At 36.9% G+C, this 15195-nt stretch overlaps 1 protein-coding gene across 7 annotated transcripts in view; it reads left to right on the top strand.

Moving 5' to 3' along the window:
• cabin1 (calcineurin binding protein 1) overlaps positions 1–15195 on the top strand; it is a 115896-nt gene that overhangs the window by 36740 nt on the left and 63961 nt on the right. For 5 of the 7 annotated variants that reach the window (XM_058785878.1, XM_058785874.1, XM_058785873.1 and 2 more), the window contains 7 exons: positions 3166–3372; positions 3459–3604; positions 3693–3954; positions 4092–4256; positions 6889–6978; positions 7597–7781; positions 9167–9435. In XM_058785878.1, the coding sequence (XP_058641861.1) occupies positions 3166–3372; positions 3459–3604; positions 3693–3954; positions 4092–4256; positions 6889–6978; positions 7597–7781; positions 9167–9435 (1324 nt within the window). The remainder of the gene's footprint in view (positions 1–3165; positions 3373–3458; positions 3605–3692; positions 3955–4091; positions 4257–6888; positions 6979–7596; positions 7782–9166; positions 9436–15195) is intronic. The other 2 variants (XM_058785876.1, XM_058785875.1) reach the window with 1 other exon arrangement.

Genomic DNA, 15195 nt, shown 5'->3' with positions numbered 1-15195 from the left:
TGTGCTGAGCCCATCGTTTCAGATCGCTAGTTTGGTAGCCTATCCGTCTACTGCGGCTGCCATACTGAGACTAGATATGCAAACGCCCCTCATCTGATTGCAATCCAATGACAGGGACGCACATTTTGAAAGACAAGTCAGTTAACTTAGCCTATAGGATGTATTTTATGTTCTTATAAAATAACCCGAGCCACTAAAGGGACATGGTTAGCTCCTTGCTAGCGGTAGCCTATTACATTACAGTACATAAGATTTCCCTTACAACACAAACAGAGTAAGGAAAGATGACTGAGGATGATGGCGAATGATTTACAGATTCTGAGCACCACTGACAAGCATCTGATCTTGTAAAATGTGTGGTAAGTATTGCTGCTCCATAGTATAAACAGAGTTCGTGCGATCGTGAATCTCGAAAGTAAAAAGCGATCATGCATTTGAAAGCAGTTTCAATGCCCCGCATATTAATAGCGGCTCCCTGATGCCCACATATTATATACAGTATAATTACCAGACGATATAACTGTGATTCCCTGTGATTCCTTCTTGCTGTGTGAGCTACTGAAATGAGCCACACTATGAAACAGCCAATCAGAGCAGAGCTCAACATTGAGCCGCACTGTGAAACAGCCAATCAGAGCAGAGCTCAACATTATTATTCATGACCCTTCCAAATAAGCCAATGACAGGCCATTTCATTCTAGGGAGAAATCTTAGGGTTCTGGAGAATTTTTGCTCTTACCTAAGCCACATAACTTCTATGCAGAAATCAGAGAACAATTTCAAATATTGAATCAATGCATTCTATGGCACCTTTAAGTCTTGTTAAGGGGTAGTTGACCAGAAAGGAAAATATCCCTCTATTGAAAGTCCATCCAGCCAAAACTGAAAACACATTGGAAAAAGGCTGAATGTTTTTTTTTTGGCGCAGACAGTATTATTGATTTGTGACCCAGATATTAATATAATATATCGCCAGGTCTGTGCTGATTTATGAACAATTTAGACTCAAGCAGATCATTTTTTTGATTCAGTTCATTAAACTGAATCAACTTCCTAATTCTACTTGATAGAGAAGACAGTCAAGGAGAGTGTGGTTGATTCACTTGTTTTTCTGTGCCTCTTCTCGCTCAATATACTTTGTGTGATCACTCAGTGTTTTCTGCCCACTAAACAGCTCTGAATGTGTCATGAACAACAATGATTGTCACGCTAAACCATTACATGTTGGGAAAAACTGTAAATAAAATCTGTAATATTTTAGCTTGGCTATGATCTGCTAGCCAATGGTTTTGACTTCGGTAATTCCCTAACATGACCCTGAAGTCTCCTGCGTACTCTTTGTGTCTCGAATATCTAAGAAGCTTTAAAAAGAGAGAAGGAGAACTGTTCCTGTGCTAATGAAGGTAGGTGGTTGTTGGGTAGGATGAGTTGGCAGTCTGATTCAGCAATAATTCAGTGATTGATTATCTTTTGGCAGCAGGAGTCACATTGATCATTTAGCCACCCACACACCCATTATGCAGCACTGCTCTGTACACAGGAAATGCTGTACACACCACCAAAGTACAATACCGAGGTGTTCTGCACCTATTCCTTTGTCTATGGAGGAAACAGATTGTGCGGTGTAGATGCAGGCATCTAGCAAATATTGAACTGTGCTTAGTCTTTGGAGCTGCGAGGTACTGCACCACTGGAGGAAAAGAGATAAACAAACCACAAAAAAGTATATGTTTGTGGTGGTTTTGGGTTTTAGCGTTGGTTATTACAGTCTGCATGCTTCTCAGCTAAATAATACATTTTTATTCCTTTTTTCACAAATCAATATTTCTCTTGACTTTTTCTTTAATTTTGGGCCAATTTAGTGTGTAATCCACATAGAATACATACAATCTTAAAAGGAAGCATACAGATGCTTTCAGCCTTCTTTTCAGAATCAGTATCAGGACAAATTACTCAATCCTGGCTTTCTGATCAAATTAGCCAGTTTCAATTCATAATTCACTTTTAATTCCAGCCACTATCTCTTCTCTGAATGAATTAAGCAACAGTATAATCTGGTTTTATTCTCTTAACCATGTTGTAGGTTTCTTTAATTTATCTGATTCTGCATTGTTAGTGTTATAAATCAAAACTAATCAGCACAATTTTTTTCAGCCCTGTTATAGACATTAGGCTCATTTCTCCCCATTGTCATAATGCCAGCATGGAAATTACTTTTTGTTTGAATGGATAAGTGATAATTCTGTTTTGTGTCACTCGTCAATATTGTCAAATAGTTCAGGGTAATGAAAAAAATCACAAAATGCAGGATATTACTGCATGCCTGCTGTTACTCCTGAGGGGGACAAAAGAGTCTGTTCTCACTCACAGATTGAAAGAAATCCCCAGTTAAATCTCTCCACTCGTGTGTACAGCAAAATCTCCTTGACATACACACAGACCAAAATTAACATGGTAAAAACTGACAGAGAAAGAAAAAATAGTTAAAATTCAGAGTCAGAGTCAAAGTTATAATTTTAATAAAATTTAAGAAAAATAATTTTTGTTATAAAACTGAAAAAAAGTCACATGTAATAATGTCTTTATATATACCAGTGTATATATATATAATATAATATAATGATAAGTATTATTTTGTTGGTTGGAAATATTTATGATTGGTAAAATCTCAATTTACAGGCAGGTTAATAGGTAAATTTAGTGGAAAAAGTTAATGTTGAACCAGTGTTATTGTTGACAAAAACTAAAACTATTAAAAATAATTTTCGTTAACTGAAATAAATCTGAAATGAAATCAAATGTAAATATTAGATGAAATTCTTAAACTTAAAAAAGCTTAAATGAAAATTACAAATATTGCAATGACAGTTAACAAAATGAAAATTGAAGTAATAAAATTACTAAAACTAAAATAAAATGTAATTAAAGCTGAATAGAAATATTAAACAAAATACTAATAATGATAAAAGCACATAACAATACAACTTAAACTAAAACTAATATGAAAAATGGATGTATTAAAATAAATGCTAATTCAAAATATGAATAAATACTATAATAATATATAAATGATCCTAAGATAAAACTGTTTTGGACCCTAAATACATAGTATTGATACATCTCTCCATCTCTCTCTCTTCCGGTCTCTTTCTATCTCTGATCTAGGTGGAGCTTCATTGGGATGATGCTGTCTTTATGTTTGAGTACTTTAAACCCAAGACCTTGCCAGAGTTTGACAGCTATAAGACCAGCACCGTCTCTGCTGACCTTGCAAACCTGCTTAAAAGGCTTTCTGGAATAATCCCACGCAACGACGGCCCCACAATCTCTGTAGATGATGTGTCTGCTTATATCGAAGGAGGTGCTCTCAAGGTATGAGCTCATCGCCTTTCATGTGTTCATATAGATCTTTTTTTATCTCTTCATCTGTTACTTAAAAGTATTTCTCTTTCTCCAAGGTGCCAGCGCTTCCAGAAGGAGCTTCCCCGGCGCCCCCTGTGGTCAATGAGCTGTACTACCTGCTAGCGGACTACCACTTCAAAAACAAAGAGCAGTCGAAAGCCATCAAATTCTACATGCACGACATCTGCATGTGTCCTAACAGGTCTGCGACAGTTTTACATTTGAACTTTTTAACATGAATGTAGTTAGCTCAGCTGTAGGTGACTGTTGTCTCTCTATCTCTCGCGTAGGTTTGACTCGTGGGCAGGCATGGCACTGGCACGCGCCAGTCGCATCCAGGACAAGCTGAACTCAAATGAGCTCAGGAGTGATGGACCCATCTGGAAAAACTCTCTGGCTGTGCTGACCTGTTTCAAACGGGCTCTGGAGATAGACGGCTCCAACCTCTCCCTATGGATCGAGTATGGTACCATGTCCTATGCCTTGCACTCTTTTGCTTCCAGACAGCTCAAACAGTGGAAACACGAACTTCCTTCTGACTTGACCAAACAGGTACTTCTGTTTGTGTAGATGAAGAGTGAGAGAGACATGTGATTGTGTACAAAACAATGTATGAGTGTGTGTTAAAAAACTAGAAATAAGAGACTCAGAGAAGATTTGTGTCAGTTACTGTTTGTTTGTTTTTAAAGATGGAAGAGCGCAGGGACTCGATGTTGGAGACAGCGTCACGGTGCTTTCAGAGCGCCTCACGCTGTGGCGGTGATGAGGAGGAGTGGCTCATTCACTACATGCTGGGAAAGATTGCAGAGAAGCGCAAACTGCCTCCCAAAGACTACCTGCAGCTGTACAAAAAGGTGATGAGCTGGGTTACAGCTGGCCTGGTGGATCGTCTTATTGACTATTGAGAATGCATGACATCTATCACCATTGTTGTTTAATGGCGTTTTTAGACCTGTAGATTGTTAGCTTTGTTTCTTATAATATGCATTTGTTTTGACCTTACTTGCTCAATGACTCCCAAACGATTCGTTCAATGATTCATTTTTCCAAACCCCTCCTTTGCGTGACGCTAATCAGCGGTGATTGGTCGATTTCATTTAAAACAGCGGCAGTGCTGCTTTGTGTACAGCCGTTACTGGGGAAACAGCTATTTTTAATGTTCCAAAAGCTGCACCTAGTGGCAAAGAATGAATTTACATTTTCAGTCAGCCCAACGCGAAAATCAAGTTTCCCCAGGTCTGTGCACACAACAAGTGGGCAGGCAATATGTTGATGCTTCATGTTGACGTCAACATGAAACGGCTTGGGATTCGTTTTAAAAACGACTCGTTTCAATGATTCAGCAAGAGTGTTTGAGGGCCTCACAATGCAAGCTTTTGAAAACGGTTTCAAAGTTGCAAGTTTTTAAAAGCGATACCGTTATCGTCTCCATGTAAAATACAAAAACATCATGCATATCAGGGCTCGACATTAACGCTTGTCCGCTTGTCCAGGACAAGTGAATGTTTTGGACAGGCAAGTGAAAGAGAAATTTACTTGCCCAATCGGACAAGTAACTTGAAAAAGTCAATACCAAAAACAATAATAACTGCCTTTATTTGTGATATAGCCTTTGTTATAGGGGTGTGCGATTATATATCGTTTGCGATAATTTCGTAATTGTTGTTTTAACGAGTATATTGCAAGAATCAAACAAAGAGTGCACGCATAATTACGTAAAGTGGTCTAGGTTAGACTAGCTCATGTGCATTCTTTCACTGCATGATTCAGTATTACAATTACAATGCATGAAGAATGCTCAGAAAATTCAAGATATGGGGGAGGAAAATGAATGCATTTATATAATTTCATATAGTTAATATTACACAAAGATCGAACGCCGTTTTTTTTTTTTTTGCTTCAAAAATCATCATGATTACAAATGTGATAACAGTTCAATAAACAAGAAGTTAACATTAAGATACTTACGTTTTAGACACCATGTTGCCTGTTTTTGCTCTATTCACCAACAAAAATAACTCCAAAACTGAATCACAGCCACAGTGCTGTTTTGCATCTCTGTCTGAGCAACATGACGGTGTTTTGTGCCTGAATGAATCAACCGTTTAAATGATTCGGTTCAGTCGCAATGACTCACTTATTAACAGTGACTTGATGCCACCTACTGGTGGTTTTAATTTCACATTTACAGCATTTAAAAAAAAAAAAATTAATTTCAAATATCAGTATTCAACGTTTTATGTATCAAAACATTATTTATTCATTTGTAACTGCAGGTTAAAGCTAATAAGTAAATATTAGCATTTTATTTTTAAGTTTACTATAAAATAATTGTATTTGTATTTAATTCTAACTTTTTATTTTAAAATATTATAGTATTATCACACTTTATTATTTTGTTCATTATTTCATTTAAAAAGAAAAATCTAAATAAACTAAATGTGTTTTGTATAACTACAATAAATAATTATATTTATAACTCAATTTAACTAAATTTTTTCTCTCCGGGCAAGTAACTTTTATACTCGGACAAGTAAATGACAAATTTACTTGTCCGAAGGACAACCACATGAGAATGCTTAATATCAAGCCCTGCATATACGTATTACATGTTCAGTCTGTAGGCATGCGCGAGTGTCTTTACAAAGTGACATCGCCAACTAGTGGCCTGGCAAACATAATACAGCATTTTAGCTGTTTTCGCGGAGTCATGTAAATGGGAACATTTTAATGTTGTCATGTGTATGCAAACTTTTTGAAAAATGCTAAGAAAAAGCTTTTCCAATTGTTGTTGCATAAATGCACCTGGAGTAAAACTATCGTCTCATTGGTCAGAGTGCATCTGTTGTGGCTTTATCTGTAACTGTTGTTGACACACACACACACACACACACACACACTTATACAAATGTATGCAAGTCTTCATTCCTGCTCCACCTGATTAAATATATATAGAGATATATAATGCATTTTCCATTAACTGTGATGCTGCTTGGTTTGTTGGTCTGTTGGATCGGATTGATTTCTCACCACAACCAAACTGCTCCACAGTTCTTTGTCAGCTGGGCTGAGAGAGAGACCAACTTATTCAGGCAATCTCAGATTGATTGTTTTGGCGTGGATCCAGGCATATTGCATAAAGTGTTTATACGCCTAAATGATCTGAACTAAAGAAAAAAGCTTGCCAGGTTCCTAAACAAATGCTCTAAACCAGTCAGGTGTGAAAACACTTTAACAGTTCAGTGATACAGTTTGAGAATGATTAGGACACTTCGACAAAAGTCTACCTTTAGTCACTTGATTGCAAACTTACCTTCAGGTCTGACTCTGTTTTGGAATGAAATGCCCAATTTTTAGTTAGTTACTGGTGTATAAAAATGTTTAAAACATGCAAGGCTGTTGCTGGAGTTTTATGTGTGAAAGTGGCTGCTGACCGCCCAACAGTCAGACACGAATCTCATTATAGCCCTTGTCATTTCTCTCCAGTCTGCACACTACCTGCATGAGGAAGCAGCCAGATACCCACGCAAAATCCACTATCACAACCCGCCTGACCTCGCAATGGAGGCCTTAGAGGTATGTAGTGAAATAGAGCTCATTTGTACACTACTGTTCAACAGTTTGGAGATGGTACAATTTTGATGGTTTTGAAAGAAGTGTTTTTTGCTCACCGAGGTTGCATTTATTTGATCAAAAATAAAGTAAAACAGTAATAATGTAAAATATTATTACAATTGGAAATGTGTTCTGGAAAAATGTTGTATTAATGTTTTCTATTGTAATTTATTCCTGTGATCAAAGCTGAATCATTACTCCAATCTTCAGTGTCACATAATCCTTCAGAAATTATTCTAATATGCTGATTTGCTGCTTAAGAAACATTTCTATTTATTAGCAATGTTGAAAACAATTGTCCTGCTTAATATTTTTGTGGAAACATTTTTTCAGGATTCTTTGAATAGAAAGTTCAAAAGAACAGCGTTTATTGTAACAATGTACAAATCTTTATTGTGATCAATTAAATACATCCTTGCTGAATAAAAGTTTTCTTAAAAACAAAACAACACTGTCCCAAACTTTTAAATGGTAGTGTCTTGCAAGTACTCCTATACTATGATAAAATGTCAATTAAACACAAGTTGTGTTTGAATTCTTCCTGAAAATATATCTCTTCTCTTACTTCCGACTGGCTAGCTGTTTTTCCGCCTGAGCGCCACCATTCTGAAGTTGCTGGAGAATGAGGAAGATGATGGTGAACTATCTGAGCAGCAGATGAAGCTACTAGATTATGAGCTGTTCTTCAACATGCTTGCTGAAGCTGCTGTCGGACCCTTTGCACGCGGAGAGGAGAAGACCGCACCCAAAACCAGCATCGACAAGTATGACCACAAACCTTTTAGGCCTTGTTTACACTAATGCGTTTTCGTTTTAAAATGGCACTTTAAAATGAAAATGATCCTCGTCTACACTGGCGTTTTTACTGCGTTTCAGAAACACACACACACACACACACATATATATATATATATATATATATATATATATATATATATATATATCTATCTTATGTTTGTAAAATGGCACAGTTCATTTTAAGTATCTGACACATAGCATCAGTCAGTCAAGCATTATAATATGATATTATGATAATTTAGCATTGTTGATAGAACTTTAGTAATTAGAATAACCATGTATGAATGGATTTTTGTCATATTGACTGAACTTAGGACTGGTGGTGGTGCTTAAGATATTGTTTGTCATTTAGTGTTTCTATAAAAAAGGGGGGGAAACCTAAAAATAATAGGCTAATGATAAGATAACAAAACTACTACGAATTCTACTACTAATAACAATATAAAATGCACTAAGGATTAATGAGCTGCTGGGTTCATGAATATTAATCACGCTGTCTGCGTTCGCTCAAATTGATTTGCTGAAATCAAAACAGGGACGATAATAGGTGAGCGCCAGCCATTGAGATTGTCGTTTGCGCATTAGTTCCGCCCACTACCAGAGAACCCGGCAGTTCTTAAAAGCTGAAGAATTCCAAAGGAACTCTGTTATTTTGACAGGAAAATACAACAAAGAATATCGTTTACATGTAGCGCGTCAATTCTGCATGTCTCTCGCTCTGTCTCTTTCTTTGTGTGTGTGAGACAAAGCAATGGCGAGGTGTGCGCCTTCACACTAGAGTTTACGGTATGTCAAATACAGGTACACTGCGCATCCATTCAGATGAAATGAAAATAAAATTGTAGTAATAAGCGGAAGTTCTGCTTGACTCTCTTCATTACTGCTTTCTGGGTCTGATTCTGGCTCAAACTGATACGGCAATATTGACACCATGATTTACATTTGACTGGAGCACATGCGACTGTCGCCCGTGAAGGTAATGGGCGTGAAGTTTCCGGACAATGTGCAGTACGCAGTTTAGCCAATCACGACACACCGGCCCAACTAACCAATCTGAGCCCATTGCCCGTTTCTGAGGGAGTGGTTTCATAGAATCAGGAAGTCAACCGGTCGTTCAAATGACAGAGGAGAAAGGCTTACAATAAAGGTGAAATATATGAAAAATAAGGCGTTTTTTAACAAACGAAACACGAAGACATGTTATATTGCACCCCATAAACACAATCAAGCAAAGAAAAAAAGCAGTAAACCAAAAGAGACTTTTTAGTTTTTAGACTCTAGACTTTAGTTTTTGTTTTGTTAACAGTTTTTTTTTTTTGGTTTTTTGTTGTTGTTTTTGTTCTCCCAACAGGGAAAAGCTTCCATCCATTAATGACGAGGACTCGCGCTCCTCGGTTGGCGTGAGTACCTGTCCGGCAGCGTTGGCCACCTCATCTGTCACATCTGTGGTGGCTCCAACAACTTCTTTGCCTGGCGACGGTGCGGCAGGTGCGAGTTCTCCCCCGTACACGGTCACTCCGGTCGACCACGATTACATCAAACGTAAAAGCCTGCAGCACAGGCACAGGCAGGGGCAGGAGCTCCAGCAGCAGCCGCAGCAGCAGCAGCAGCAGCAGGACGGTACAGTACAAGGGCCAGAGTATAACTCACTCACTCACTCACTCACTCACTCATGCACGGGGGAATGAGGATGATGAAGGTTATTCACCACTATGAAACTGAATTATGGGCTCTGGTGTACAATAACATCTCCTCCCACCCCTCCTCTTACCATCTGCACCAGGCCATAGAGGATCATGGGAAAATGGGCAACATTGCTAACAGTGTCTCAACGGGGTTTTTTTTATTCTTTATTCGCTTTGTTTCAGTTCCACTTCGTCATTTCTAGCCTTCAGGTAATGAAATCAGATTTTCAGTCAGATTGGTTTACGTTCATTCTTTGTTGTTTATGCTGCTGAATTGCTTACGCACCCAGTCCACCGAATTACCATCATTTTGTGTTTTCCACTGTTTTATTTGTGCTTGCCATTCCTGCTCAAATTATGAATGTGCTTCGCAGTTGTTCACCCAGTAAATCATGTCTTTATCTATTTTTTTTATTTGATTGGTTGTATCAACAATTTAAGGCAGCAGATGCTAGCTAACACCGGTGCTGATCTTGTGCTGTAGGTAACCTAAATTTCATCATGGTTGGCCATTTATTACATTTTAAAATAATTGAATCAGAAGTGTAGCAATGGTGTGGTAGAAGCTTCTGAGCAATGCAGTTCCTTTTGGCCTTGTGGGAGTAGTCGGCTATACATTAATTTTTTGGATGTCATGATGGTTTAAAGTTTCACAATACTCTGTGGTAATGCAAATTGACTTTATCTCATTAATTCAACTTTGTAAGACAACTTGATATTTTTGTAGACTTAGTAAATTGCTGTCTTAACTTTTCTTAGTAAGTTGACAGTGTCTTATTTCGTCAAAATTATTTCAGCTCAGTAAGTCAACTTAACATCTTGTCATTTCAACTTAGTATTTAATTACATAAATGTAAGTCAACTTAGTATCTTATTTTTGATGTTGCATTTTATTATTTCATCTTAGTTGACATTATCTTTAAAGTGTTTTATGGCTACTTATTGAAGTGACTTCATATATCTATGTATTTTTTGTGCTTAGTAATTTCAAAATGTGTTTGTAATTTTAATTTCGTATCTTTTTTTTTTTTGACAAAAGTAGTTTGTCATTGTCAACTTACTTACTTTTTGGTAAGTTGACTTGATGTTTTATTTCAACGTAATATTAAGACAGTTGGCTAAGTAGAAATTAAGGCGTGCTAAGCATGAATGACAAGTTAGTAATCTGACTTAATATTTAAACTTAGTAAGTCAACTCTGTGTCTTATTTTGAGCATTTTATGTCATGTCAATGTAATAAGTCAACATAGTGACTTTTAGGCCTGTGCAAATAATCGAATGCGATAATCATGCGCATCTCGTTAGTAAAGCTGGTTCTGTGATTAGTAGTAAATCTCCATCACATGCTTTCAGATGGAGCAGCATTTACTACACAGAGTCATAGTTCACTGACAAGCTACACAATATCGTGTTTATTATCGGCAATGTATCACCTGCGATTATAAACGCGATATTGCGTAGCTTGTTAGTGAACTACGGCTCTGTGTAGTAAAAGCTGCTTCATCTGAAAGCATGTGATGGAGATTTACTACTAATCACAGAACTGGCTTTACTAACGAGATGCGCATGATCATCGCATTCGATTATTTGCACAGCCCTAGTGACTTATCATTCATTTATTTAGGCAAGGGTTGTAATAACAAAAAAAGATGTCCACTTCATATTTGAATGCAATATTTCATTATTTTCATTATTTCAACACAACACAGGTTTCCATCAAAACAACCCTATATCGATCATTTTGTGATTTGTTTATTGAATATTGATTATACATAGTGCCAGTACATTTACATTTATGTATTTAGCAGATGCTTTTATTCAAGGTGACTTTTTCAAAGACAACAATTTATACAATTTTAATTTTAAATCTGTTTTTTATAATATCAAACAAGCTAAATTTGGTGTCTTAATGTTTAAAATGGCATAGTGCTCTTTGTCTGCTTTGATCATTTCTATACTGTCAAGTCAAGTCACCTTTATTTATATTGCGCTTTTAACAATACAGATTGTGTCAAAGCACTTAACAGTATCAAATTGGAGGATAGAGTGTCAGTAATGTATAATGATAAGATTAAACACTAAATTTTCAGTTAAAGGCATTTCATTACTGAATTCCAGTATTCCAATAATTTCATTATTGAATACTGTGGTAACTTCTATCAGTTTTTAGGTTTAGACATGCTTTTGAGAGGTACAGTATCACAAAACTACTATATACTAATATGAAAATAAATTATTCTTATCTCATTTCAAATTCACATAGTTTGAATATTTGAGTTTGAGATGTTTGCTTTTTGTAGTAGTTTGAAAGAGGGCATAGCATAGGACTCTTGATGAAATATTGCCTGTGGCCTATTTTGATGAAATGGAGTCAGTATTTTTGAAACTGTGTCAGATGGTGGCGTTGACCTAGTTGCCGAAGTCAATTTCAGCTTTGTGTGCTCATTTTATGAAATACAGTTCTTAGATTTAGTCACTTCGGTATTTAGGTGGATCGTCAGGGCCTAATCTGCTCAGCTCTTGTTGTGTTCATCAATGCTAAATAGCATGTTGCTTGCATGGCTGTGAATGGATAATGTTTTTGAGATGTAGCCTACATATGATATAGCTATATAAATCAAATGTGTGTGGAATATTTCATAATGCGTTTTTTACAGTAAAACCTATGAGTATTTCTCATTTTGACTTTTTGCTACTAGAGCTGCACAATTTATGGAAATCTAAACGAAATCGTGATTAAATCGTTCGGTTTAGTGCAATTATGAAATTGCAAAAGCTGTTATGCACAGCTTGTCACTTGTCACTGAGTAGTAATGCTTGAGTAGTAAATGATTGAGCTGCTTATAACGTTCATTTGATAAAGCAACACACGTCAAACATCTTTCCAAACATGAGAAGCATTTATGAACCTCTTGTCCAAAAAACAACATTTAATAACATGGATGAGACATTAAACCGAGGTCCTGACTCTCTGTGGTCATTAAAAATCCCAGGATGTCCTTCGAAAAAAGAGTAGGGGTGTAACCCCAGCATCCTGGCCAAAATTCGCCCTTTGACCTCTGTCCATCATGGCCTCCTAATCATCCCCATACACTGATTGGCTTCTTCACTCCTTCTCCTCTCCACCAATAAGCTGGTGTGTGGTGGGCGTTCTGGCACAATATGGCTGCCGTCGCATCATCCAGGTGGATGCTGCACATTGGTGGTGGTTGAGGAGATTCCCCCTTTCTATGTAAAGTGCTTTGAGTACCCAGAAAAGCGCTATATAAATGTAATAAATTATTGTTATATTTTTACTCCAAACTCACTGCATAACATCAGTCGAATGTTTGAAATAAAATCCTTCTGTGAGATGATGTGGCTTCTTACACAGAATGAGGCACGCAACACATTATTTCTAGGGTTGGGTATCATTTGGGTTTTTTATGGTACTGGTGCCAAATCGATACTTTTAAAATGGTACCAGTTCCTAAACAGTGCCTGAACCGATACTTAAAAAAAGAGAAATGAATAAAATGATCCAAAATAGAATGGATTGACTATTAGCGCTATTAACACACTTAATTTTTTTTCATTCATACTGGCTGCCGGAGGGCGCCCTCGCGCAGAAACTCCACATTACAGGTGCTGGTCATATAATTAGAATATCATTAAAAAGTTGATTTATTTCACTAATTCCATTCAAAAAGTGAAACTTGTATATTATATTCATTCATTAAACACAGACTGATATATTTCAAATGTTTATTTCTTTTAATTTTGATGATTAGAGCTTACAGCTCATGAAAGTCAAAAATTAGTATCTCAAAATATTAGAATATTTACATTTGAGTTTGAATAAATGACCATCCCTATAGTATAAATTCTGGGTATCTCTTGTTCTTTGAAACCACAATAATGGGGAAGACTGCTGACTTGGCAATGATCCAGAAGACGAACATTGACACCCTCCACAAAGAGGGTAAGTCACAGAAGATCATTACTGAAAGGTGTGGCTGTTTACAGAGTGCTGTATCAAAGCATATTAAATGCAAAGTTGACTGGAAGGAAGAATTTGGGTAGGAAAAGGTGCACAAGCAACAGGGATGACCGCAAGCTTGAGAATACAGTCAAGCAAAGCCGATTCAAACACTTGGGAGAGCTTCACAAGGAGAGAACTGAAGCTGGAGTCAGTGCATCAAGAGTCACCACACTCAGACGTCTTCAGGAAAAGGGCTACCAAGCCACTTCTGAACCAGAGACAACGTCAGAAGCATCTTACCTGGGCTGTGGAGAAAAGAACTGGACTGTTGCTCAGTGGTCCAAAGTCCTCTTTTCATATGAAAGTAAATTTTACATTTCATTTGGAAATCAAGGTCCCAGAGTCTGAAGGAAGAGTGGAGAGGCACAGAATCCATGTTGCTTGAAGTCCAGTGTGAAGTTTCCACAGTCAGTGATGATTTGGGCTGCCATGTCATCTGCTGGTGTTGGTCCACTGTGTTTTCTGATGTCCACAGTCAATGCAGCCATCTACCAGGAAATTTTAGAGCACTTCATGCTTCCTTCTGTTGACAAGCTTTATGGAGATGCTGATTTCATTTTCCAGCAGGACTTGGCACCTGCCCACACTGCCAAAGGTACCAAAAGCTGGTTCAATCACCATAGTGTTACTGTGCTTGATTGGCCAGCAAACTCGCCTGAACTGAACCCCATAGAGAATCTATGGGGTATTGTCAAGAGGAAGATGAGAGACACCAGACCCAACAATGCAGATGAGCAGGCCACTATCAGAGCAACCTGGGCTCTCATAACACCTGAGCAGTGCCACAGACTGATCGACTGCATTGCTGCAGTAATTCAGGCAAAAGGAGCCCCAACTAAGTATTGAGTGCTGTACATGCTCATACTTTTCATTTTCATACTTTTCAGTTGGCCAAGATCCTTTCTTTGTATTGGTCTTAAGTAATATTCTAATATTTTGAGAAACTGATTTTTGACTTTCATGAGCTGTAAGGTCTAATCATCAAAATTAAAAGAAATAAACATTTGAAATATATCAGTCTGTGTGTAATGAATGAATATAATATACAAGTTTCACTTTTTGAATGGAATTAGTGAAATAAATAAACTTTTTGATGATATTCTAATTATATGACCAGCACCTGTATACATCACACAAGTAACAGAACTCATGAAGCACCAGGAAATTCCTAATATGAACAAAGGCATTGCTATAGCTGTAACTGAACAAGCTGCGCATGAAAAAATCGTAGCCTTTGCCGAATCACGTTTCCAGTTTGATTTCTATTAATCGTGCTGCTCTGTTTGCTACATATTAGTATTTGCTACATTGTAGTATTTTCATGTTCCCTATTTCCCCTTTTATTTAATGCCTAGGCATCACCACACAATTCAAGCCAATGAGGAATTGTTCGATTGTAATGTACAGCTAATAAGCTATTGATTTTGGACCATTTGAGATTTTGCTGTAAGCAGAATTATCAATCATGAATTATCAAAAAAAAATGACCAATAAAATTTCATATCACTTTAAATCACAAGAAACTTGTATTAAATTTGTATTACAGAACAAAAATCCCACTGCCATTAAATAAAAAAAATAAAAAAACAATATTTGCTTGTTTTTAGAGATATGGCAACTTTACTTTTAGTAGTTTACCTCTTTTAATTTAAGAGCTAATTATATAAAAACAGG

Source organism: Onychostoma macrolepis, chromosome 08 (assembly GCF_012432095.1).
Source record: "Onychostoma macrolepis isolate SWU-2019 chromosome 08, ASM1243209v1, whole genome shotgun sequence".
Taxonomy (NCBI): Eukaryota; Metazoa; Chordata; class Actinopteri; order Cypriniformes; family Cyprinidae; genus Onychostoma; species Onychostoma macrolepis.
The sequence above is the reverse complement of the archived record's forward strand: the minus strand, read 5'-3'. Positions and strand labels throughout refer to the sequence as shown.